Genomic DNA, 27518 nt, shown 5'->3' on the forward strand with positions numbered 1-27518 from the left:
ATATATTAACAGACACAACTTCCAAAAGTTGGTTCTTTTCTTCCTCTGTGTGGGTCCAAAAGATTTAATTTTCAGCCTTGGTGGCAATCACCGCTACCTCCAGAGCCATCTCACTAGCCCCATAAAGTGTTTTCTAACAAATATTTCTCAAAACTTACTCTACTGTAAAGTTCATCAGCGAGAACTCCCATTTGGCTTTAGATTAAACTGGCATTCAGACATTCCTTCTTTCCGTTCTCATGAGTGAACAGCTTCTAGCAGTGAGGATATATGGCAGAAGGATAAATACCAATTTTAGAACTACTTATACCTACTTATTTATTAAGTTAGAATTCTCTGAAGTCTCACCTGACCAGAATGAAATTTGGAGATGAGCAGATGCTTGGAGCCCTGCTCTAAATCCCTTGACCCACTCACCGTTCTAACTCAACCATTCTGAGGCTTCCTGATGGCAGAAGTCAAAAGATAATCCCACACTAGTTCAGAATTATGAATGATAAAGGGTTATTTATTTAGGGGAAAGTTACAGATCACTGTCTTAGATAACAGTCCACTGCCCCAATGGGGAATAGGAACAGAGTCTAGCAGCCAGAAGCCAGAGAGAGCAGGAAACAAGAGAGAGAGTGCTCATGCCTTAAAGCTTCATTTACAGTATAAGAGACCATCCCCAAGTGGGCTGGTATCTTAAAGGCTATTGGCTGAAGGAGCAGAATGTGCTCCCATAGCAACTTCCTGTTCTGTGTACCTTTGTTCATACTATAGTTGAACATGTTGTCCAAAGGACCACATTTTTTGCTGTTGTTGCTGACCCGAGGTGATATACTGCTGCCTTTCCATCATCCTAAGGACCCTTTTTAAGCCCTAAAGCAAATCCCCCTGTCTTCGTGCTCTGCATAGAATGTTTTCTCAGCTTCACGACTTACCTAAATCCTGGCACTTTCTAATAACATGCCTTTTTCATATGAAAAGTCACCTGTTGTCTGTGTCCATGCTCCTGGGGTTGGTGTTGCTGGAAGGACATGTGGACAACGGACATGTGGACAGGCAGTGTCTCATCTAGATCTGGTATGACCTTTCTTTCTAGTTTCCATTTCATTTTTTAATTAATATACAAAGTATTCCGTTTGGGGCACAACGAGATGGCTCAGCAGGTAAAGCAGCTTGCCACCTTTGATAGGTGACCTAAGTTCAGCCCCTGGGATCCACACGGTAGGAGGAGAGAACTGCCTACTGCAGGTTGTCTTCTGACCCCCACACACATGTGCACACACATGGATGAGTAAATGCCGTGATTTTAAAAGCCTACGAAGTACCGGAATTCACTAATGCACTTTAATGCGCGGTTTGTTTGGTTGTCCCCCTCCACCCTCACCACAGCCCTTGTATCTCTCAGCCTACAGCGGCCTCTTCTGCACTCTTGTGGCCCTTGTGTTTTAGCCTTCCCATTGGTAGCGCTGTCACCAAAGGCTCTTTCTCACCCTCCCACTGCCCTCATCATTACCCTGGTAGCCTGAAGACTCAGCATGGCTTCTAGTTTCCACCTCAATCACACCGCAATTCGGTGTCACTGACAGCCCTGAAGCCATGCCAACACAGCAATTGCCTTTAAAGACTAGAATCTCATTACAAGATGCTTACCTAGAATTGTTAGAAATAATGGAAATGGGTTAAAGTTGACCTCAAGAAGCAATTATATAATATGGTATTCTAAGGTAATGGTTCTCCTGACAGCTAGCAAGCAAATTATTCTTTACTCTTAGGATCACACATCTTTTCTGTCTTCCTCCTGTTACATTATGGAACTGCTAACTCCATTTTTCTGAGCATAGATGAGCCAGGGCTTCATGTTTTCTTATGCACACTGGCCGTTTCCATACACAAATTTGTTCTGAATTTCTTGTTGCTTTAATGACTTTCATATTGGCATCATTGTAGATCCCCATGCCATTGTAACAAGTTCCATAAACAAGGCAGTTGAGGTAGTTCAACTGGTAAAGGGCCTTGCCACAAACCTGATGGCCTTGCCTAGACCCCAGGATGCACACGGTAGAAGGAAAGAATCCACTCCTACAAATTGTCTTCTGACCTACACATGAACACCATATGAACACATGCATTCACATACATACATACATGCATATGCACATACATACACAGACACAAATACACACACTTTAATTAATGTAAAAACTTTAAAGAAAAGATATGGAGAAGTGTGTGCATGTCTATGGAAATGCACATATACACATAATTAGAACCTTAAGTTATAAAATTGTTAACATCTTTAAATATAATCATATTGTCTATGACTGAAGGCGGTTCTATTTTTCCCATCACTATGTATTCCATTTCTTGCCATTGTTTATTACTTAATCCAGACCTTAAGGATATTACTAGAAGAAGAGAGAGGGAAGAAGTTAAATTTCAAGCAAAAACCCAAAGGAAATTGTTGCCTATTTCCACAAGTTAGTTGCATGGTTTTTGTACATAGATTTATCTATGTTAGTCTCAACAATGTCCAAGCTATTCTTTAGAAACAGATGACGTATTTTATCAAAAAATGGATTTTACATCCTTTGAATATCATAATTGCCTCCTATTTCCCTCCAGTGTGGCATAGTCTGTTGATTTCATTTCAAATTAAGCATGCCTTGAAACCCTTAATTAAACCCACCTTAGACATGTTGTATATTTTTAGTGAGCTAAAATATAATTTAAGAAACTTATATGTGTGTTCATGAGGGATACTTAGCTATAAATTTTCCTTCTTATAAAGCCCCTGTCCCATTTTGACATAAAGAACTTGCTGGATTTATAAAACGAGTTAGGAAGTGGCCTTTGGTATTTCCTGGAAGAGCTGACCTAAGATTACAATTATACATTCCTTAAATACTTGGCAAGCTCACCAGAAAAGCCAGATGAAGTCAAATTGGTTATCATAGCTAGTGTGGGATAATTAATTCAATCTGTGGCCTAGCTGTGAAACCAAGCAGATTTTCTCTGACTTTGTGTCTGTTCTGCTCAAGCCTGCTTTGGTAATCTGTCCATCTCACGTAAGCTGTGAGTTCTGTTGACGCTGTTCACGACAGCCTTTTCTGTTTTCTTCTTTCCCACCCCATGCTCTACAGAGCTGTATGGGTTGGTCTCACTGCCCTGCCATAGATAAGCTCTTAACTTACAAATGACCTCAGCCCAGACAGTTAGTTCTCAGTTTATCTGACTTACTATCTAATTGTTCAGGGACCTCTGTGCTAACTGAGCAGCTACTAATGCTGTTTGTTCTCTGATTTCCTGATAGGACATACCTATCACACACACACACACACACACACACACACACACACACACACACACACAAATGAAGGGGACTGGAGAGATGGCTCAGCGGTTAAGAGCATTGCCTGCTCTTCCAAAGGTCCTGAGTTCAATTCCTAGCAACCACATGGTGGCTCACAACCATCTGTAATGAGATCTGGTGCCCTCTGCTGGCCTGCAGACATACAGACAGAATATTGTATAGATAATAAATAAATAAATAATTTTTTTAAAAAAATGAAGGAAGGAGAATTCATGGTGTCTCTAATGGGCTGGTTCAGCAGCTAAAGAGATGGTTAAGTGGTTTAAAAAACTTACTGTTCTTCAGAAGTCCTGTATCCACATGGCAACTCACAACCACCTGTAACTCCAGCTCTTCTGGCCCCTGCAGGCACTGCACACATATGGTACACATAGAACTATTTCAAATTAAAACTTTAAGACATCCGTTATCATCAGCTTCACTTCTATAGCATTTCATTTCATTGCAATCACAATGAGCTATACACATGCAAAACCTTAATAGGCCTTCGCTTTTGCAACATAGTCATTAAAGCTGCTTCCCTAGCAAGGGTGAAGGCCTCTGCGGGCTGCGAGAAACATACATCCTGTGTATCTGCCATCAGGAAACAGATCGATGGCTGCACTCACGTTCTGCTGGACCCCAAATGATAGAAGAATGGTCCTGCCCACTTTCAGGGTAGACAGTTACCACCTTGACTGACCTAACCAAGAAAATGTTCCACAGATGTGTCCAGAGGCTAACCCAGTCAAGATAATCCCTCATGGTTGCGCCTGGAGGGTTGTCTTAGTGTGCCTTCAGATCCTGTCAGGTTGACAAGGGCTCTTATGATGGTGTATATCCACTTTGTTACCCAGCGCTTTGTTAGCCCAGGGAGGAAGAGCTGAGCAGTTGGCATAAACCTGACCTCATTTGGCATGCTCTCCTTGGAAGGACAGTCTCCAGCTGTCTTCTCTATTGATGGGATCATCTATTCAATGGCATGAAGACCCACAGAGGCTACTTAGACTTATTCAGTGGCAGCTCTTTTAACTCTGTTAATCAAAGTAAGCACATGAATGGCATCTTACCCAGGGCCAGGCATGTGGTATCTCAACTCTGAAATGATTTTATAATTAAACAACAAAGCAGTGTCCTCAAAGCTCCAGAATAGGACTGCGGAGATGACTCAGCAGTTGAGAGAGCTTACAGCTCTTCCAGAGGACTCAAGTTCAGTTTCCAGCTCCATATAACTCCAGCTTCAGGGGCTCTAATGCCCTCTACTGTCCTCCGCGGGTACTACACATGTACACCTACACAAAATTAAAAATAAATCTTAGGAAAGAAAAAACCCACAACCACAATAGGACTCCTTGAGATACCACTTTACCCGTGTCTCAGCCACTTGCCCAATGAATCACAGCTTGGTTTGGACCCTGCATCTTCAAGGCTTTGGCTGTGGTTTTGGAAGTAACCCACGCCACTTGTCCTTAGTCTTCCACAATCTCCCCTCCAGGTCAATTCAGCAGCCACAGGGACATAAACCCCTATAGCTTCCCTGCATCCCCTTTATCGGCTTTCTGTATTTCCTGGGGCTAAACTGCCTCCCTTTTCCGAAGCATCCATCCTCATGACTTTATAGACTTGACTGACAGCACCCAAGTCTAATCATTTTGCAGCTCCAAAGGAGGTAGTTGTTTCAAGTATTTAGCAAATTCTGAAAGGGTGGACCTTCTTCATGCCTCCCAAATCACTGAAAGAAGAAGGTGCCCCACAAGAAGCATATGAAGTCCCTGGTTTTGTTTCACTTTGATGAGGAAGTAAGCCAGTCCAGAAGTGATCGTTTTCAGGGTTTTTTTTTTTTTTTTTTCTGTTTCCTTTGAAACAATCAACAACCATTCAGAAGTAGAAACATCTTGTCCCAATTCAAATGGGAAAAAGCAAGCTACCTTTCTAGTCTTGCATTTCCCCGTCCTTTCCCCGCAATTCTCCTAATGACGCAGTGTCTAGACTGCTTGGAACAAGTGAAAGAGTCTGGAATTCATTCTGTGGCTTGCAAGTGGCCATTCAGCACTTCACCACACCTCTGCAGCAAAGCCCGTGATCTGGAGGACAGAGAGAATTTTTCAAGTGGTTACAAGAGAAAGATGTCCATAAATATATTACCTAAGGCTGCTACTGTATGGAAAAGATTATACAGATTCATCCATGTTATCTGCCTTTTCATTTTAATATAACTCCTTTCCACAGCTCAATCAATAATATACCAAACAAATAATTTGTATTCATAAAAATTTATGGCAGATATTTTGTAGCTTTTGGAAGACAACCATTAATAAATAATTAGTCTAGGGTTGGCAAGTTGTCTCCATGTGTAAGGGTGCTTGCTGCTAAACCTGATGATCTGAGTTCAATCCCTGGGACCCACATGATAAAAGTAGAGAGTGAACTCTGAACTCCTCATGCACTGTAGTTTGCATGCACAACACATGTGCCTGTGTGCATACAAAACAAATAAAATGTGATTTAATAATAAAAGCTAAAATAAATACCCTGGAGCAGGCATGCCTATTCCTGTAAAGTTGTCTTATTAAGTAACCCAGAGTATTGGCCAAATCAGAAACCATAGAATTGGGCTCAGTGGCTTAAGTACCTTAAGTACCTTAAGTGCCTCCCACAAGAATGAGAATCCTAAGCTTGATTCCCAACATCCAAATATAAGCCAGGTGTGGTTTGCACAACTCTGAGCCCAGCCCTGGTAGTTCTGCATACCCGTAAGCCCAGCCCTTGCAGGGATGAAAGTAAACAGAGGCCCTGGAGACTGATGGTCAGCCAGTCTAACTGGTCACTGAGCTGTGGTTCAGTGAGAGACCCTTTCTCAAAGGATAAGATAGAGAGAGATGATGGGAGAGCCGAACACTGCTTGCCGAAACTGTATTGTCAGGTGTGCAGGCAATTTGTGTGTGCTCGCACAGAATTCCAGCTGGATGTTGCGAGAGAAAAATTGAGAGCTGAGTTTGCGGTCAGTGCCATAGCCATTTCTCCTGAGCGCTCTCTCCTAACTCAGCAAGGCTGTCGCTCCGTCAGGCTTCACCCCAGAAAGTCTGTCAGAGGAGAGCCTTGCCTTCAAAGTTTATCCACAGATAATATGCTTAAGCGTCTTAAATCCACACAGCACTAGCTTGCTTAACATAATCTGCCCTTAATTTTCAGAAGATCTGCCTGTTAAACTTTCTGTGACGAAAGAAAAGTAGCCAGAAAGATACTCCTGCTGAATACTCTGTACCGAAACGAGCTGAGCCTGGGATAGAAACATCTTTACTGTCTCTGTTTAGTACAGTGGCGTGACGTTACATTACCCAGTGTAATAGGGTAGTCTAGCCTAAAAGAAAATTAGAGGTTGTGCTTACGAAAACAGAAAGGCACCCGAAAGAGCCTGGGGAGATGGCTCAGCTGGAAATGGCCTGTGTTACAGGAACAAGGACCTGAGTCAAATCCCAGAACACACATAATAAAAGCCAGGTGTGGTGATACATTCTAATTCCAGCAGAGAAGAGTGGGGACTAATGGATGTTTGAGCAAGTCAGCCTACCCTACTGGGCAATTTCTAGATCAGTGAGAGACACTGTCTCTCAAAACGGCATATAGTTTCTTAGGAATGATAATGGAGGCTGTCTTTTAACATCTGCACTTGTGCAAATACGTGCACATATACCTGTATACACACATGCACACATATACACAAACATACACACACACAAATGTATGAAAAAATCATAAAAAAAGTTGGTGACTTGTGATCATGTTTTGAAGTTTTAAAAAAGTTATTTGATTGCAAGGTGTGTGTGTGTGTCTATGTGGTGTGTGTGTCTCTGTGTGTGTGTGTGTCTATGTGTGTGTGTGTGTGTGTCTGTGTGTGTAAGAGAGAAAGAGAACTAGAGAGAGAATGTGTGGGTTTGTGTACACGAGTGTAGTACCCAAAGAGGCCAGAAGAGGGCAATAGATCACCTGAAAGTGGAATTATAGACATTGTGAGCCCCCATGAGGGTGCTGGGAACCAACTCTAGTTCCTGGAAGAGCAGCCAGTGCCCCTCATTTCCTGCTATAAAATGAGTGAACCAGTCTGCAAACTCAGACTACCGAGGAGATTCTGAGTGTGAATCCCTCCATACACACATCACTTTTTTGCCACGTTCTAAACCCAACTGAATGTTAGCAAAGGAATGAAGACTTATTGATTCAGTTTTACAGAGGCAAAACACAGATGGGGCTTTGAATAATCCAGTCATTTGGGGAAGCTTAGCTATGAATCACATAAAACGTTCTCATTAACCAGACTGCTTGAGAATGCTTTAGCTTGGCAGGGAGGTCTAAATAATTCATTGGATTCCCATATCAAAGTCAGACATGCTTCCTTACAGACACAGAGAGGAATGTGAGTACACCCCGGGGACTGGTGACATCATCATCGTATCCAAATGCCATGCATTTGTTATCGGATCCAGGTCAAAGTTCATAACTGCTAACTCTAGAGTATAGAATACCCCAGTTTTTTCCATCCCCGCCTCCCTCAGATCCACAGATGATGCTGATCCTCTTGATAGACAATGAGAGGAATAGTAAAGTATCCCCAAAGTCTGAGCATGAAGACCAGCAATGCTACTCTGCCCTGAAGTAAATCAGATACACATGGCACAAACCTGCTGTGGGATCTGAGATTCAGAAAACCAAAGGACATTCCCTAGAAATAAGGTCTAAGCAAAGGTCCTAGATAAATAAACATTTTGAAAATGCTGTCTTATTCAGCTATAAGTAGGCTTTTTAAAAGCATGAATCTTCAGCTCCTTAATATAAATTATTATATTCATTTTTATTTGCCAAAGGAGTGGATGTATCATATAACGTGGCTCAAATGCACTGGAACCCAGGGTGTTTTTCTCTCCAAACAAATAGTGCTTCTGGAGCTGGAGTTACAGGTGGTTGTGGGTCACACAATGTGTGGGCAGGGAATTAATCGAAGTCCCGGTCCTCTGAATAAGCAGCAAGTGTCTTTAATAACTGTGCCATCTCTCCAGCACCTGTAGGGGCGTTTTTTTGACTAAGCACACACCTAGCCAAAGGGTGCTAGGTGGGAAAGTGTATTTGTCAAAATGTCACTCTAATATTCTATACTTATCTGAAAACTTGAAAGAAGTTTAATATCTGAGTATTTAATGTCCACTCTAGGGTACAAAATAATGAGAAGGACTGGCTGGGGAATTGGCTTTAAGGGTGGAGAGACAAACCATGAAGCGGTGTGAAATTGAGATCTTGATAAGCGCGGAATGACCAAAGACCATGAAACATGTTAATTTGCAATGAAATATAAGGAATTTGACATGGATACGTGTGTGTGTGTATGTGTGTGTGTGTGTGTGTGGTGTGTACACTTGCCAGTGTGCTGTAACTTGCAGGACTCAGAACACCTCTTCCACCATTGTGGGTCCTGATGATCCAATTCAGGTTGTCAGACTTGGCGGCAAGTGCCTTTACTTTCCTACTGAGCCAGTTAGCTAGTCTTCCACATTTTTATCTTCTCATATTATTTTATTTTGTGTGTATAAGTATTTTGCCTTCATGTATGTGTTGTGCAGTGAGTCTGTCTGGCGCCTTTGGATGTCAGAAGAGGTCATATCCCCTGGAATTGCAGCTAGGGATGGTGGGAACTGAACCTGGGTTCTCTGCAAGAATAGCAAGTGCTCATATCTTCTGAGTCATCTCTCCAGCTCTGGCCTCCCTAATTAATGAGGTACTGAACCGTGTCCCTCATTGAACCTGGGACTCACTGCTCAGCATGACTAGCTGGCCAGCAAACTCCTGGGTTTATCCTGCCCCCTCTCCCCAGCATTCCTTAGTTGTGTACCCCTGCATTGTGAATTTATGTGGGTGCTGGGGCACTGACCTGGGGTCTTTATGTTTACTCGGGAAACACTTACTGACCGAGCTACCTCCCAGTGTCTCAACTTAGATGCTTTTATTCAGCCATTGAATGATCCCTTCCTGGGCCCTGGGCATCCAGAAAAGTCAGAAACAAATAAAACATGGCTCCTGTCTTCCAACAGATGGCATTCTGACCATTTTGTGAGAGGAGTGACAGTCGCCTTAAGAGCCCCAGGGTCTCCGGTGATGCCAAGTGCAAGTTCAGATGGCACTTAGCCTTTCCAACAGTTGCTCTGTCCAAACTGCAAAAGGGGATTTTGTATGGCTGCGAGATGAGCTCAGTTGTTTGCTTTCTGCACATGCACCGAAGACAATGGTGTGGCTTGTCTGGCCTAGGGTTGTTTAATTAAGACAATTTTTAGCAAGCATATACAATACAATTGTACTTAGTTTAGAATGAGCATGAGTTTATTTCAAATTCACGTGATCACTCCAATCGCGTGTGTAAACACTAAAGAACCCCAGCTGATGGGCTGGACGGCCTTCATCCAGCCTTCATCCAGCCTTCATCCAGCCTTTTTCCAGCCTTCATCCAGCGTGCACCTTTGCATCGGTGTGCACGTAACCACCAGTCTGGGCTTTACTATCTGTCTGTGGCCTTACTATTTGACCGCAGCCATTTGAGAAGCATCCAGGACCAGAGTCTTTAGATGTTTTATGAAATCCAGTCTACGCCTTTAATCCCAGCACTCGGGAGGCAGAGACAGGAGGATCTCTGTGAGTTTGAGGCCAGCCTGGTCTAGAAGAGATAGTTTCAGGACAGGAACCAAAGAGCTACGGAGAAACCCTGTCTCGAAAATAAAAAAAAAAAAAAAAAGATTATGAAATCCAGTCTTAGAACCTTTGAGAGAGAAGAAACCTTTCTTCAGTGGCCTGACTCTAGCCCTGCAGTTTTGGGATGTGGATCAAGGTTTAGAAGCCAGAAAACAGAGTGTGACGTCCTTTAGTTCACGGAGAGTAGGTACAGAGAGACTACACATTACAATGGGAATGCAGGCCATAGTTAATCCAAATATATGTGGTGTGTGTGTGTGTGTGTGTAGGGGTGCATGTGTGTGTCTGTGTATGTGTAGGGCTATGTGTGTAGGGGTCTCTGTGTGTGTGTCTGTGTGTCCACATCCTTTTTCTGAAATTTTCCCCTTTCACTACAGAAAATACATCTGTTAGCCACAATAATTTGCAAATAGTATATATCAAAATTTCCCCCAAAGAATTATTTTTTTATCATTTTAATTATGTGTTTGTGTGTGTGCATGCGTGTGTGTGTGTGTGTGTGTGTGTGTACGTGTGTACAAGTATCTGTGAAGGCCAGAAGAGGGAGTCAGTTCTCCTGGAGCTAAAGTTACAGGTGATTGTGATCTGCGTGGCATGGATGCTAAAAATCAAACTCAGGTTGTCTGTAGAGGAGTATACAGTCTTAAAAGCCAAGGTATCTCTGCAGCCCTATGGACAGTGTTTTAAATAAGGTATTAGGAAGAAAATACTCATGGTGCCTTGAGGATGGGATGGGAAAGGGGAACAAAAGAGACTTCAGCATTACCTGGAACAGTCCCCCACCTTTTCCGTGCTTTGGGGTGGAACTCACAGCCTTGTATGTTTTAGACAATCACTACCACTGGGACACATCCCCAACCCTGTATTTTGTATTAACAGAGGTGATGGGAAAACAACATTTGCCCATTAATGTATTGCTGTGTAAATATTTCTTACACCGTTCCTCGACATTTTAGTTAGAAATCATTGCTTCCAAATGAAGATGACGATTCATTCATTCAACAAATGCTTGTCGGGAGCCTGCTGGGTGGTGGGTTCTACGAACAAAATGGAGAAAAGAGCCCACACCATCCTCACACTTAGAGAATTTGCACTCAGATGTGAAAGTGGAGGCAATCCAGCTCTTACATTGAGTGCCTAGACTGCATCTTGGGGGGTGGGCTGAAATGGCCTGTGCTGATATGGAAAAGATGAGCTCTTGCTGACATAAGATCAGTAAGCAGCAGTCTCTGTTGATAAGGCCTATCATCGTTGGTGAACGTGGAGTTTACCCAGGCATGCGCTCTCCTTTTGTCATCTCATGCAGCGTCTGACCTTTTCTCCGGTTGTAACCCCAAGTTCATGTGCATTTTTCTTTGATTCTCTCTAGTATATGACTGCTGCTCCTATGCAAGGGACCTACATGCCCCAGTACACGCCTGTGCCTCCGACAGCTGTTTCTATTGAAGTAAGTCTATCCTGTAACCCAACGAGGCTAGGAAAGCGAAATCTCAGCCACACGGGTCCCCATAACCCGAGGAATCCTCAGCTAAAGCCTTTATGCTGTTGTGAAGCATTTTCCTGCAAGCTGAGCATACAGAAGTCTATACGTCAGCTCAATCAAAACTACATCTTACTTTGCACCTGCAGTTAACCAATCTTACACAGAGGTACGAAGGAGGGCTGGTTTGCATACCTAGACAGCAGTCTAAAGGAGAAACCCTTTCCCATCAACTGCAGACCACAAACATGCATGAGCAGAGATGAAGAACAGTTTATAACTTGCTCCTGAGAGGGGCCACTGGACCAGCACCCTGGGATCTCTGTCTTAGTTCTTTCTTGTTGCTCTGATTTAAAAAAAAAAAAAATTACATGGCAAAAACAACTGAAGAGAGAACAGATGCATCGCAGCTCCCAGTCCATCGTAAGGTGGGAAAGTCAGAGTCAGGTGAAGCAGCTGTCACAGCACAATCACAGCAGAGGAATCAGAGAGCAGTGAACTCACCTGGCTGCTCAGCTCCCCTTCCTCCATGTATATGGTCCAGACTCCCAGACAGAGCATGGTGCCACCCACAGTTGGCATTCCCACCTCATTGATGCAATCAAGATGACCCTCACACCGGTGGATCCTGGGCTGATCTTCCAAGTCTTCTGCCAATCTGAGGACTAAATCAATCATCCCTATATAACCTGGGAGTCTGTTAGAAAGGGAAGGCATCAGATACCACCATTGGCTCCGTTTCCTGAATTTAGTTAGGTGTTAATTTTAAGATGATCCCTTGAGAATCCAGATGTTCATGAAAATGAGGCAGCACCTTGATTCTCAAACTCTTCCGCTCATTATAATTATTAGGGGATGGATGCTTTAAAAATACGGATTCCCAAATTTGACCACAAGAGATTCTTACTGATTTTTCTGGCATATGTAGTAGGTTAGGCATATTTATACACTTCCAGATGTCGCCAGTATTTTAATCTCAGCGCAGCATTCAGGAGGCAGGGGCAGCAAGATCTCTGAGTTCAAGGCCAGTCTTATCCACAGAGCTAGTTCCAGGGGAGCTGGAGCTACAGAGGAATGAAACCCTGTCTCAGAAAAAATAACAAAATATTTAAGAACCACTGCTTTAATTGGGAGTGTAGTTCAGTCACACAGCACTTACCTAGTATATCGAAGACGATGGGTTCCATCCCTAGCTCCTTAGGAAAGAAATTAGCCAAAGCCCTCTGTTCTAATGAAGGAACTCAGTATACTCTAGCTTCCTATAGACAAGAGAGATGTCATAGAGTCGCTGTGGATATCATGAAGGACACTGTCATCTTGTTCTTCAAGGAAAGAAAGCTCCCTCTCTCTTTTCTCTGGGACAAATCCATCCTCCTCAGCTCTCATTTTAGGAGATGGAGCTGACCAGCTACAGAGAAGAGGGGGAGGTGCAGAGCCGCAGAGATGGTGCTAGGTGCTTAGACTGTATTCATCTGTAGTTACAGCCATGGTCCCTCTTCTTCGGATGCCCACTGGCTTTGCTGTCATCTATGGGCTTTGCTTCTCATCAGCAGAAACTGAAAAACTAATCAGTATGCTTCCTTGAGTTCATCTTTCCTTCTCCATAACACAACCCGTAACTAGAGTGTTTGTATTTCTCCACATGAAAATCCACCAGTAGTGAGGTCGATAGAGGTTTTTGGCAACTAAGTTGGAGCTCTGAAAATGTTTCCAGATTTATTTCTGGTGTTTAACAAATGTATTCTTGAATCCAGGTAAAGAAAATCCCAGAGATTGGGAAGGCATTGTTGTACAGCCTAGGAAGCTGAGGCCATCACATCCTTATTGTTTTTAATTTCCTAGATGTGTAGGTCCAAAATAATGGTATATTAAATGGGTTTTAATTGGAGTTCAAGAATATGGGTTAGATTGCATGGTTTTTGTCTTATTTAGTGACTAAAGAGCAGCTATGTCTCGAGAAAATTAACAAGTAATACATTATAAATACTGTGAGCATGAACCTCTATAATATATTTGCATTTCGGTGTGTGTACACCAAAGGACTATGCTAATGAACGGGACGGTGCCTTTAACTGGCTGGAATAGCAGACACATTTAACAAAGCAGCTTATCGGAAAGACATTCTTCTGGAGTTAGATCCGGAGCTAAAGAGGAAGAGCAAAGACTCTAACTACCCTCTACTTTTCCACCTCCAATCCATGCTTATGAAGAAAAGAATTTAGTCATGTTCGTGCAAAAAGACCAGGTGGACATTTGTTGGCATCCACCAATCAGTCACTTGACCAATCACAAACCAATCTTGTTCGGGGGTTCTAAAAAGTACAAACCTAGCAGGTATGTCATGGGGTGCCACAGAACAAGAGGGTTTGACATACAACCCACAGCAGGTATCCAAGATTAGGCTTGCTTTGAGCTACTGCTGCTACTGTTTCCTTTACCCTTTCTCCTTCTTGCCTTCTCCTCATCCCTTCTTTCTCTCCTTTTGCTGAAGCCTCTGACTGAATGCCTGTTATGTCTTAGAAAACAAACAAAACCAATGATTTTAAAGATGAAAGAAACACTCCCATCCCTTTGATCCCAACACTCTAGACACAGGCAGAGGCGGAGGCAGATGGATCTTTGTGAGTTCCAAGCCAGCCTGGTCTAGACAGTAAGTTCCAGGCCAGTGAGGCCTACACAGGGAGACACTTTCTGAAAGGAAACACAAACAACAACAACAGCAACAAAAATCTTATGCAAGAAACTAGAGAGATGGTTCCTTCTCCTCTTTCGGAGTACAGTAAGTTGATTCTCAGTCTCCTAGTCAAGAGACTCACAGGCTCACAGACATCTTCAATTCAAGTACCAAAGAATTTAAAGCCTTCTTCTGGTCTGTTTAGTTTCTCTCTCTCTCTCTCTCTCTCTCTCTCTCTCTCTCTCTCTCTCTCTCTCTCTCACACACACACACACACACACACACACACACACACACACACACTGGTGTTTATGCACATAATCATATGAAAATCTACACATAAATAAAAAATATAATAAATCATAAAAACATGCTTGATTTTTGTAAGAGACCTCTGACTTTGATTATAGATGGCTTTTACTGAGGTCAAAGTTTTCTATACAACCACAGTTGAGATGGTTTTCTGACCATAAGGTCCTTCTAAGGACTTCTGATGTCAATGGCAAAGCTTCTTGGTGTTGCATCATCAACAGCATAGAGTGGACCATTATGCAAGCATACCCTGAAATTTTCTTTTGCTCCGATGCTGTGGTTTCTTGTATCTGAGAGTTCTCTCTCTTCAAGTCTAATAGAAGGGTTTCTGTGCTGCATCTAGAGAGAGCCCTTTGCTAAAACAAATAAGGCCTGTGTGTACTGATTTGCCTCTTCAGGGTGTTGTTGCTGATACCTCTCCCCAGACGGTGGCCCCTTCATCCCAGGACAGCAGTGGTCAGCAGCAACAGTTAGCAGTGGACACACCCAATGAACACGCACCTGCATACTCTTTCCAACAATCCAAGTAAGTCCGTGCTGTGCCGAGCTCATTCCTCTAGAACAGAGATCTGCTTTTGGTTTCACAGAAACCACCATAAGCTTGGTGGTAGGCATTTCTTGAACTCATGGTCAAGAAATTTTCATGATCAAAGTGGGCTGCTTCCAACTGGCTTTAGGTGGGGCATTTTCCAGTCTTGGCTGTACTTTGCCCTGTATGTGAGCACCTGGTTATCCGTGGCCCTCCACTTTGGGATGATGGAAGGGTTGACCATATGCTTTTCATTTTATAACAGATTGATTTCCAGACAAGTCAGGATTCTAAGGATAGCAGTCAAGAAAACCCAACAAACTTAGTTTTGTTTCTATGCATCGTATTGGTTAATATAAGTCACATGACCCAAAAGAGTTGATGAGGGTACTCACTTTGAAAGGGTCATAGTAGTCATTAAAAAAAAAAAAAACTCTTACATATTCTTGAAAAATTTCTAGTTACCATCTGACACTACATAGTGACCCGACATTCTGTTCTTAATCTCATAAGCAATTACAGGCTGACCTTGAACACCCAAGGAAATGGCCTTCGAAAAGGAGAATATTGTTACATATATGATACAGAAATTAGGCCCTGCTCAGGAATTAAATGGCAAAGGAGAATAACTAAGTACTCGTGAAATTTTTTTTATCACCCATAAAGCAAATTACATTTGGCTTTGTGTGGAGCAAATATGTAGATTAAATCCTGAGAGCCCTGCTTTGAACCCGGAGGGATTACCAGAGGGAAGGTGTGTATGAAGAAGGCTTTGTGTGGAAGGTGTTCTACTTTCTGGATCATGACTGAACTTCTGATGGCAGAGATGGTTCAGATGAACTTTTCTGTAGAGTTTTGCTCTCTGTCACCCTTCGGCATGTTAAAGAAGTCATTCTGTCTGTCATAAAATCATGAAGAAGCAGAACATGTCAACTAAGCCTGTAGTCAACAGGTGAACATGTAAAAGCAATGTGGTCCCTAGCCGCATAATAGAAGTTTATTCAGCCATGAATAATGTCGTTTCGAGAGAAATGGATTGCAATGGAGATCACATGAAGTGAAATAAGACAGATTAAGTCAGACGATTACTCCGTCTTTGTTCTCACATGCAGAGTCTGGATTTAAATATGTACGTCTATACACATCTGTGGATACATGCGTGAACACTTGCAAGATAAAATGTAGAGAGCTGATGTTATTTCTGTTCCAATATCTCTAAAATAATCTTGCCAGTCCTTGCTCTCTTCTCCGTCTACAATACCATAGGTTTCACGAACTCGAAAGCTTCTTCCTTCCCGGCACCACTGTGCTAATTAACAAGCCACTACTTCTCCAAGAAGCCCTTTGCTCAGGGTCATTCTGCTAGAGGAGAGATGGAGATCTTAAGTCCTTGCTCATGGCTGGCATTTCTTACCAGATACCAGCTGACCACCTATGCGAGGTTCAGATCAGGGCCACTGAGTGCTCCTAAAAACGAGCTTGTTATGCCCCACATACCTTTACCATCAAACTGTCTACACCTAAGACACACAGCCATTGCAGGCCAAGGTCACAGGGGACGTTGAGAAGCATGATGATAATAGGCTCCTGAACAAAAGGTCTGCCAAAACTGTCTTCATAGCCCACATTTTCCTGTGCAGACTGAAACAAAGAACTGGGACTGGCGAGGAGGCCAGTGAAGAACACTCTCTGCTCTGCTAGAGACCAGTATTTGGTTCCGAGAGTTCACAGGGTGGCTCACAACTGCCTGTAGCTCCAGCTCCCGGCAATCCAAGGTCCTCTTTGAATTCTGTGGGCCCCACAGAGACATATGCATGCACACACAGAGACACATGCATATCTACATAGAACTTCACGTGATACTGATTCCCTCACCCCACTGTTGATGCAGAGAGACTTTATGCACTTATCAGAGAAGAAGATAATAACTAGTTTATTCTGGAAATCCTATGAGAATTCCAATCTTCACTGAATTATCACTTATTTCTTATGCTATATATGCAATCTTAAAAATAACTAGAATCTGGGTACTTGCGAGGTGGCTCAGATGGTAAGGGCACTTACTCATAAAGCGTGAGTTCCAGTTCCCAGCACCCACATAAGAAGCTGAGTATAGACACAGTGCCTGTAACTGCAGCATTGACTGGGCAAAGACAGACAGATCTAAGACCTCACTAGCCAGCAAGCTTAGCAGAAGGTGAGCTCCAGGTTCAGTGTCTCAAGGCAATAGAGGAAGACATTTGGCTTTCATCTTTGGCTTCTACATGTGTGTAACCGTATGTACACCCATACACCTATGTGTGTGTACCACACGCATGCACGCACGTACACACACATAGACACACACACTGTAAACACAAAATTAAAAGATTTTTTACATTTTTAATTAAGTTATAAATAAAAATGGACTCAGCATGTGTTTATATGTTTGTACATGTGCATATGTATAAAACAATAATTATGAAATTAAAATAATTGCTTAATTAACCAGATTCCATAGAGCATGTATGCAAATCAAGTTACATTCTCAGATGCAAAGGCAGAAGTCTTTGCTTCAAATTCCACTTTAGCAACTTTCCAGATGCAATGCAAGTCTTCAGGACCCCAGACTGCCTGTTTAAAGTTATCATGTGGTCACCATTCTCCAGAGAGTAAAAATTAGGTCACTGATGAAAGAAATCTGCCACCATCCACCAGAATTGGGGTTAGAAAGCCCCCTCATAGATCCAGTCAAAGGTCATTGGGATCAGTGCTTTCAATTGAGAGAAATACTGAACTGTACAATCCATCTGTCTGCCCTCCTGTGAGGGTCCTGTCGACAGATGACATCATGGCGGCAGTTTGTGGTACTCCTCACGTGATGAGATGCAAGGTAAATGTCAGAGAGTAACAGTCAGCTAACAGGTCAGGCCTGGTCGTGAATGCCTGCCATCTAAGGGATGGGAGCTTGAGGTTGCCATTGGCTACATGAGGCCAGTATGAGGCCAGCATGGGCTGTATGAAGTCAATATCCAGAGCTGGAGAGATAGTTCAACAGTTAGGGACCCTTGCTGCTTTCGCTGAGGTTCCCAACATCTACACAGCTGCTCACAACCACTTTTTACCTCCACTTTCAGGGGATCTGTTGCCTTCCTCTGGCCTCTGCAGGTGCTGCTTACATGTGGTACATTTTCATATATACAAGCAAAAAGTTACACACAAACAAAATAAGTATATCTTCAAAAATATCTAAGTCAAAATTCATAATACCATGGCAACTGCATCGATGCCTTATAAACAGGACCACAATGATCTACTAGAGGTTCTCCCTCTCAAGGGTCCTGTCATCTCTTCTGCCCCCACTGGAGACCAAGCTATCAACCACGAAGTCTTAATAGACACTCAAAGCAAACCATAGCAGAAATGATGACTCACTGGGTACACTGCAGATATATTTTGCATTATTTATTACCTGACAATCAGAAGATGTTCTTAGTTCCTCAACCTTGATTTTTGACGAGTGAATTCTTGCTTGAGTGTGTATTTTATGGAAGTCACAGAATTTGACAGCTTTATAGCTAATACACCCATTCCATTGCTTCTTTGAGTATGACATAGTAGAAAAGCCTGGGCTATTCTGAGATGTCCCGGGAAACCACAGAAGATAGACCTGAATGTAATGACCGCTCCTGTCCGTTTGTCTTTGCAGACCATAGACAGGAGTGAGGCTGTCCATCTGAACCTTTACCTTCGATGAAGAAACTTCACTGAGCAAGAAGTTAGTTGGCCTCCAGTTTGCACAGGCGCCAAGAGAAAGCTTTCTTCCTTTATTTTTATTTTTTTTAATTTTATACTTTACTCAAAGAAAACAAAGTTTTTATGTGCTGTGCAAATGGTTCCTTCGTGTGGTCTGACAGTTATTCTTGTCATTCTTTTTTTTTTTTTTTTAAGGGAAAACAAATCCCAGAAAAGGGGTGGGGGAGGGATAAACATCAAAGTTGATGTTTTTTGTGGAAGAACATTTGAATTCAGAATTTACCTGAAGGTGTAAGTAGATTTCTTTCTTTCTTTTTGTAGTAGAAAACCCAGTGTCAAGAGATGGGCAACCAGAACTATGAGAAAATTATTCTCCTCAGTAATTAAGCTATTTTTCCCTTTCTTTTTCCTTTCTTGATTGAACCTACTGGGTTGTTGTTTTTATATATATATATATATTTTATGTTTTCTTAGAAATATTTGGTAAGGTTTATCTTGAATCTTAATTGCCTTAATTTTAAGGACGTGAAAGGCTCGCGAGGCATGCTGTCAACGTCTTGTTTTAAAAAATCAAGAAAGAATTGAGTTATTGTGCCAGCTTTCACTGGCAAGGAAGATGGAGACTGATATTTTAGGGTGGAAAAAAACTGTACAGTTTAAAAGAAAATGCTTTTTCTTCATTTGAAGAAAATTTGTTGTTAAAAGAAACCACGGCAACTGCAAGAATTGGAAAATGCTGGAACTTCTCATGAACTTTGACACAATCACTCTAAAAGGCTAACAGACATTTTATGGTAAAGATATTCGCATTGGTTTAAAAACAACTGCATTAGAAATAATGCGTGTTTGGGGGGCAGAATGCAATTTTTTTTAATTTACAGAGTGTGGTTGCTAGCGAAAGCGTTAGTGCTTTTTATCTGCCGTTTTTTCTATGAGCTTTGTCAGGTTTTAGTCAGCTTTGCTTGTCCCATTGCGAAACCTAGCGTAAGAGCACTCAAAATAAAACTTAAGTAGATAGAAGCTTATGGTCAAAAAAGTGCAAAAAAAATAAAAATAAAAACACACACACAAAAAAAACAAAACAAAACAAAAACAAAAAAAGCAATAGATAGAGAAATTGTTGACAATTTCTGTAGTCTTTCTTAGTTGTGGTCAATTGCAGCCTATGGATGGCCTATTTTATACCAAAGAGGAAGTGAGAGTCTGTTACAGTCGTGATGGTAGACACTGCTTTTTTTTCCTTAAAGTTTTGTTTGACCTACATGGCGGGACCAGTTCTAACTTCATTTCAACTACCTTCCACTAGTGTTTTACATACTGCAAAAAGAATTGTTTTTCTAGAAATGTATATTTGTTGAGAGTCGAAGTTTGTACCTACTGTGCTCAGCAGTTCGAGCATGAAGAATTGGGGAACTGACGGATTGGTGGAAGCAGGTACCTTTCAGCCCTGTGAGCATTTCCCAGCTCCTGGCTACTACTCTCTAGTAGGTGGATGCCACTGATACACCAGGTCCTTCGCTCAAGAGGTTGCAATGTCTTCATATAAACTGCAGACTAAGGATGCTTCCTGAACACGCTCTGAAAGACAGACTTCTGAAAGGCCACTTGTCAGAAAGACTCAGTGATGTTCTGTGCAGTGGGGCCTGGTCCCCTGAGAAGGACTCACGCATTGGTAACTGTCGTCTTCCTTCCAAACGTCAACATGAACAGATATTGTCTTCTCACTTCATTTTGTTGCTGGCCCGTCTGGAACAGACACCTTGATTCTCTACTTAGGAAGGAGACGTTTTCCTTTCACCTCTTCCCATTGTGTTCTTATATCGTGATATTGACAGGAGAGGCGACACAGACCTAAAATTTCAGTTTAATTCTCTGAGAAAAGTGGGGCCATTAAGATAGAAGATTCCGTTTAGTGCAGTTGAGGCAAGCTCTTCATATGCTAGTTGACAATCAGTAAAAGGTATGCTTTTTACCAACGAGAATTGAAAGAATTAGGGTTGATCCAGCACTAAAACCAAAGGAGACATTTGCACTTAGAATAATGCAAAACTTGGCTTAAAATGACCTAAATTGATTTAGCGAGAAATCCTAATAGTTCTGACTCATCATACCTGAGATCCACTCACAGAGTTTTGCTTGGAGATAGAGGTGGTGGCATGGAACTCTGTTCACGGAACCATTCCGAAGAATTACTTCTGAATGAAACGTTTGAATCAAATAGGCAGAGCTCCTTCTTCAGGGTTCATCTGTCAGAGCGCATGGGAAAGACACAGACAGAAGCACCAGGGAGGAAAAGAGAGTAGGCTTTCAAAAACAAAACAAGTTTTAAGGCAAATCACAGTCGCACAGCTAAGGAGACTAGCCCAAACCCAAGATCCACTGTCTCACTAAAACCCAGCTCTCTTCTTTGCCACCCTGGGATTGGAGTGCTCAAGTCCAGAGAGTGACTTCGTATGTTGGCCACCAAAACAATCACAGAACCGTATCCAAGGATATGGCTCTGCACTGCAGTGAAATTTGTGCTTCATCTTCATCCAAATTGTTGTCTGTGCTCTGGAGAGCCCCTGAGCCCTCTGCATCATTCAACAGCACCTGTTGGAAGGGTGGACTTGAATTTTGTCTTTGGGAAACAAACCTTCAAGTTCCTGGGCTTTCAGAAAACTCACGTGAGACTCAGTTTCTCTTTCTCGTTCACCCTCTCTCCATTCTCTTTGTTTGAGTAAGGGTCATCCTGGGCATCGTTCATTTGAGTATGAAACCAACATACTTTCTTGTCTTTTGTCCAAGTACCAAATACATGTATTCTTGTGATACAGAGAGTCTCATTTGCATATCTAAGAATGAGGCTGTGCGGTAGCTACCATGTGGCTGTGGAAGGTGCCTAGGTTAACTTCACGCTCGTATGTACACATTCTGAAACATTTCTTTCAGCTCTGAAATTTACATAATCTCTCTTCTTTTAAGCCACCTCAGGCCAAAGGAAATCACTATGTCATTTTATGTGTTTGTGTGTGTCTTATGTTTGGGCTGTTTCTAGAGTGCCCTCCCATAAAATCTTTTAAGAAGAAAAAGATGTGCGTATTTGAATTGGCTCCCTCTTTTCCTGTCCTTTTTACCTAAGATTGTTTTCGATAGTCCAGTGTAGGAGGGAAAGAAAGGGCAACAGCAGATAACAGTACAATATTTTAATAAAAATAAGACCCCGCCCCCCCAAACCCACATGTACCATGTGTGTAGCACAAGCGTCACAATCTCTTCCTAGTCAGCAGTGTGCATGGCGGTCCCCCTTTGACTTAGGACTACAGTCATTTTTTTTTAAATTGAAGTAAAATTCAAATTCTTCAGATTGTCAAGATGTCTTGATATTTTTTTTTCTTCCTTTACCACATCTTGGATGACAAATTAGGAAAACAACTAAAGTCGCGATGCAAACAAGATAAGCACGTTATCATCTAAATGCTACGAGTGGGTCAGGAAAGTGGGCTTCTTTGGATAATGAGAAGATATCGGGGGAAGCAGAGTGCATGGTGGTTGCCAACTGTGTCTCGTAAATGACCCAGGACACAGCCTGTATGAACTAATGGTCATATCAGCAGGTGCTGAAGATAAAATAATATGTGCTTAGTTTTTGTTCTTTAAAAAAAAACCCTTTGTTTAATGATTAGAATATCTATGAAAAATTCACACATCCTTTTTTTATATTGACTTTTAAAATCCCCCTTATTGAAGAGTGGGATTTAATTTCAACAAGACCCTTGCATCTTCTTGGCGAGTGAGATGTTTCGATGGGGCATCTACAGAGACTATGATGCTAATGGGCTGCAAATACTTGTGACAATCCAGTCTCGTTCCCATGAATGTGCAAACAAGTGCAGACAAGCTGAAAATGACGAGTGTATCTTAAGTGGGCTTCAGGGGGAAATGCACGGTTTCAGACTAGTGAGACAACAGAATTGGAAGTCATTTCTAATGGCACTCGGCATGGGAAGCAACCCCATGCTGGGATATTGTATAATCAAGTCACAGAACCATGATCTCCTTTATTTTGAGCACAGTGTGGAGTAAAGGATGAGATCTCTTTTCTTCTTTGCCATTGGGACTGGTGTGCCAAACTTTCTTTCTTTTTTGGGGGTGACATTGGCCTTAGCAGTTTCTCTTGAACCCCAGGGATGACAGAATTGGCAGTCTCCTTGATTCCATTTCCTCTTGTGAAGGAGTAGTGGGCTTTCATTCATGAATCAACTCATCTTACAGTTGTGATGAGGCAATATGGGTTGAGTGTAACGTGAGATTAATATTTCTCACCCATACAAAATTGGACCCTTCAACCAAATGCTGTCTGTTCTGGCTGTCCTTTGTGGTTACCTAGAGTTCAGGAAAGTACAAAAGCTAAACAATAAGCCCCAGGGTGCCCCATGATTTGAGAAGGCTGGGCTCAATGCTTTTTACAGGTTGCTGTTGTCTTTGGTCTAATACGCCAAACGGAAAAATGCAGACACAGTTGCTATCACAGAAAGGGTTGGATGTCTTCTAAGCAGTAGCGGCATGCTATGCTGGGCAGGGAAACAATGTGCTGAGGGATCCATTTCACTGGTGAAACCTCTGAGCTGAATAGGGACAAGGTGGAACTTGGGGATTCGGGGAAAATCGTGAGGCCACTGAGTCACCTGGGAGATTTTCTTAACACTGCTACGTTTTCTGAGTTTCAAAGAGACAAACCATCACTGTCAATATTCAAAGAGCTGTCTGACTAATCTGAGAGTGTGTTGTCCTTTCTTCTTGATGGCTGGCCCTGTTAATCTGGGCATTTCACCCCAAGGGTGGACAGAAGAAAGCACTGAAAACAATAGCTCATGCCAGTCTGTCTTGCTTCCCAAGTATTGATTTATCAAGGAAGTTTAAATCATTGATGAAATCAATGTCCACACATTATCCACGATGAATTTTAACCGTCCATAATGTCCTTCTCCTAATTACCACACATAATCAAGAGTTGGCTGCATTCTTGAAAAAATACAAATGGAAAAATTATAACAGCAAACTTGATTCCCCTACAGAAAAACTACATTGGTTTCTTTCTCTTTACCGAGATGCAACACAAGGAAAGAAGATCCACACCACTTCCATCAGGAGAAACTAATACTTGCTTTTGGTTAAATGTACCATTTTTATCACCTTTGAACACTTCTGACCACAAAATCATTTTTATTTTTGTTGTCGCTGTTTGAATCTGTGTTGCTGTGTTAAGATTGAAAGTCATTCATTATCCAGTGCATAATTTGATGGCCACTGTGTGTGTAAGCACAAAGTGTAACAGTGTCACACTTTGGACTTTAAAACCTCTGGTCCAACCATTGATAAAGTTGCTGTCTCTTCCTCCCCAAAGGCGGTACATCCTCACATGTAAAAAGGATTAAGATATTCTGTCCCTGTTAGGAACAGTAAAGTTATTTCAAAGATACATTGGGTATCTGAAATGACTTGGTTGTCCATTCCGGAAGCAAACGTTCCCTTTTACTTAAGAAGATCATTGGAATCTTAATTCTTAAGCTCTGGGTGAAAGTACGTCAGTTTCAAAGAAAACTATGACCCAGCTTCTTCTTTCAAAGCCTTGTTTTAAGTCGTCTTCAACTCCATGGACCTTCTGAAACACCATTTCGAGATTTTTATTTCAGGGCATCTTTGTATGGCTGTCTCTGTCATGTTTGTAATCCTATGGCGATTCTGGTTTTATCTTTAAGTTCTTTCATGTGTATCATGGTCAAGTTAGACACCGTTTCCCCTGTCCCCTGGGCTCTCTGTAGATCAGTGGATATTAGGTTTCAATTTCTGTTTTCTTTGATGAAGCTTTCAATAAAAAATGAAAATAAAATCAAGGAAGCAGGGCTGTGGTGTTTGATTGCACTTTTCCAGAAACTTGTTATGGGAAGGTGTGAGGAGGGGGTAGCTGGGTCCGGGTCTTATCCAGTTTGTTAAACTGTCATTTTTTCTAGAATCAATAGAAGATAAGATCACTCAGGGTTGGAGAGATTGCTCAGTGGTTGGATCCTATTCTTTGTAGAGGACCCAAGTTTGAATCCTAGCACTATACCTGGTAGTTGACAAATACCTGTGACTCTAGATTGCAGGAGTCCAACACACACACACACACACACACACACACACACACACACACACACACACAGAGAGAGAGAGAGAGAGAGAGAGAGAGAGATGAGAGAGAGAGAGAGATAAAAATCTTATATTAAAAGAAAAGTTATTCTAAATAAGAAGGTGTGGGAATGGAGGAAGTGCCCATTCACATCCATGTCTGGAAGCCTGAGAGATCTGCCATGGGGGACCTTTAGGGAATGCACAACCTTCCACTGAGGTCTTTCCAGGGCTTTCCAACAACTCTTACATACACAAAAGGGTTCAGCAACTACCCATCCCACGTTCCCAAATATGCCCAACACCCACCAACCATGTGGTGCTTTCTGCAGCAGTGATTTGTGTCCCTGCAAGATTCAGGTGATCTGAAATCTGCAATGCGCATCTCTTTAGCTGTGGCTGATTATGGTAAGCAAGTAAGTGGATGATATTTTTCTGGTCCAGAGTTGCCCAGCTCTCCTGGATCTTACACTCAAGGACTAAGAAATATTCCATCCTGTGTATTTGCTGTGTGAACCAAAAAATATTATGGTGTGGAAGATGAGAAAAAATATCGGATGGAGGAAGTGCATTGCAATTTGTTAAAGAGAGGAAATCGGTAATATTTCAGACAGATGGCTCAGCAGAGGTTAAGAGCACTGCCAAAGGTCCTGAGTTCAATTTCCCAGCAACCACATGGTGGCTCAAAACCATTTGTAATGAGATCTGGTGCCCTCTTGAGGAAGAGAACTGGTCAGTCATCCTCATCAACTTAGACCATGAAGCCCAATATGAACAAGCTCAACAGAACTGCCATATATGGGCTGCCTGTGCATGCTTCAGCATTGCCAGGGCATAAATTATAAATTTCATTTTCATTTCTTCTAAGGAGAGAGGGTGGACATGCATATTCATGAACAAAGCATGAGTGCATAGAAAGCCCCAGGGAACCCTATGTATGTATGATGTGCTAAATACACATGCAAAATAATAGAGGTTGTGGACATTCATGATGCCTGGTTGGTTCCTCCATTGGTGACATTCATTATCCACTCATAACAGCCCTGCAGGCCTTGGGTAAATTTCTTCTCCTGCCTCTGCTACTGTCCACAAGAAGAAGCCTCTTTTGTTGATTCTCTTCTTCCGTTGCCCTCCCTGTTGAAATCTGAGTTGTGTGTCAGTCAGCATCAGTGGGCATGCAGTTGAGAGTGAAGGAGGATATTAAGACCATTGTAGAGACTTCAACCCTCATGGTACTTCCATTCTTCTTATAGTTTATCTTCAATGTGTTGGTCTGTCTCATGCATTTCCCCTTGATTCTTGCCCTGCATTTAAGCCTTGTGGTTGGAGCCTGTGAGTTCCAGACTTACAGACGGAGTCTCTCTGGAGTCAAGATAATTCCACAGAAGTCAACTTCACGAGTTAGAACCCAGGTAACTAAGGAAGGATGTAGAGACAGGTAAGTGATGGCCTTACACTAAGAGCATGTTGTATGCATTCCCTTTCAGTGTTTGGACAGGAGTGACTGATGAGAAAGCTGGAAGAAGAGATCAGAGAGCAGAAAGTCAGAGGAGCATGAACACAGCTTCACTCGGTATCATACGCTACTTAGGAACTATGCCTCACACTAGGGAATATAAGGAATATATTGTTCACAGGTCTGGAGTAGAGGAAGCACAAGATCTCTGTGTCTAGTGAGGGCTTGTTTTCCACAGAGCATGCGTTATATGTGAGCTTGTATGCTGGAAATGATGACCAGACTTACAGGTTTCTTTAGTAAAGACACCAGTCCCACTCATAAGGGGCTCCATGGATGAGTGTCTCCTCTCCAAAGTCCCATCTCTTCACACCATCACTTTGGGATTTCAAAATTCAACATTTTTTTAAAGGTTTATCTTTTAATCACACATGTATGCATGCCAGCATGTAGGGCTGTGCCCATGAATAGTGCCCACAGAGGCCAGAGAGGGTGTCAGGTCCCGTGGAGCTGGAGTTGCAGGCAATTGTGAGGCACCTGGTACGGGTGCTGGAAACAAAACTCCTGTCCTCTGCAGCAGCAATATTTGTGCTTAGTAACTGTGTCATCTTCTCAACCCCTGGAAATCAACACTGTGACGGGACACAGCCATTCAGACTTTACCACTCACCTTCTTCTATTGCAGTTGGCTGAAAATAGTCATGTGTCCCTTCTCCACAGCGAAGCTCAGATTCCAAAGGACACAAGCATCAAGCTTGAAATCGCCACCCCCAGGTCATGAGAGTGATCCAGCAGCTAATGTAGGCATCCTCATTGGGATGATCTCACAGTGAACAAGTATTGAGCAATTCATTTTTGAAGAGCTAAGGGCTCATCTACTTAAGCAAAATGCCAACTTTTACTAACAATAGACCCAAAGACTGCCCCGTATTATTTTCTTTAAGCTGATAAAACTAAAATAATAATAGCAATAATAATAATATAATACACGGAACTCTGTATTGTGAAGTATACTGAGTTGCTATTTTACCCACTTTTATTGTAGGAGAGACACGGGAGGATGGATTCTGACCTTGAACAGTAGCTTGCGATTTCAGAGAGGTTATGAGCTAG

The 27518-nt window shown here is 42.3% G+C and overlaps 1 protein-coding gene across 13 annotated transcripts in view; it reads left to right on the forward strand.

Annotated features, from left to right (window-relative positions):
• The window catches only part of Rbms3 (RNA binding motif single stranded interacting protein 3), a 1319552-nt gene extending 1294883 nt beyond the window's left edge, over window positions 1-24669 (forward strand). For 7 of the 13 annotated variants that reach the window (XM_041676984.1, XM_041676985.1, XM_041676986.1 and 4 more), the window contains 2 exons: window positions 11439-11516; window positions 14934-15065. In XM_041676984.1, the coding sequence (XP_041532918.1) occupies window positions 11439-11516; window positions 14934-15065 (210 nt within the window). Of the gene's footprint in view, window positions 1-11438; window positions 11517-14933; window positions 15066-18752 lie in introns of those variants that run through there. The other 6 variants (XM_041676982.1, XM_041676983.1, XM_041676979.1 and 3 more) reach the window with 1 other exon arrangement.
• The last annotated feature ends 2849 nt before the right edge of the window (window positions 24670-27518 follow it).

The sequence above is a fragment of the Microtus oregoni genome, unplaced genomic scaffold (assembly GCF_018167655.1).
Source record: "Microtus oregoni isolate MIOR12 unplaced genomic scaffold, Mior012 000028F_ref0000031, whole genome shotgun sequence".
In the NCBI taxonomy this organism is placed as follows: Eukaryota; Metazoa; Chordata; class Mammalia; order Rodentia; family Cricetidae; genus Microtus; species Microtus oregoni.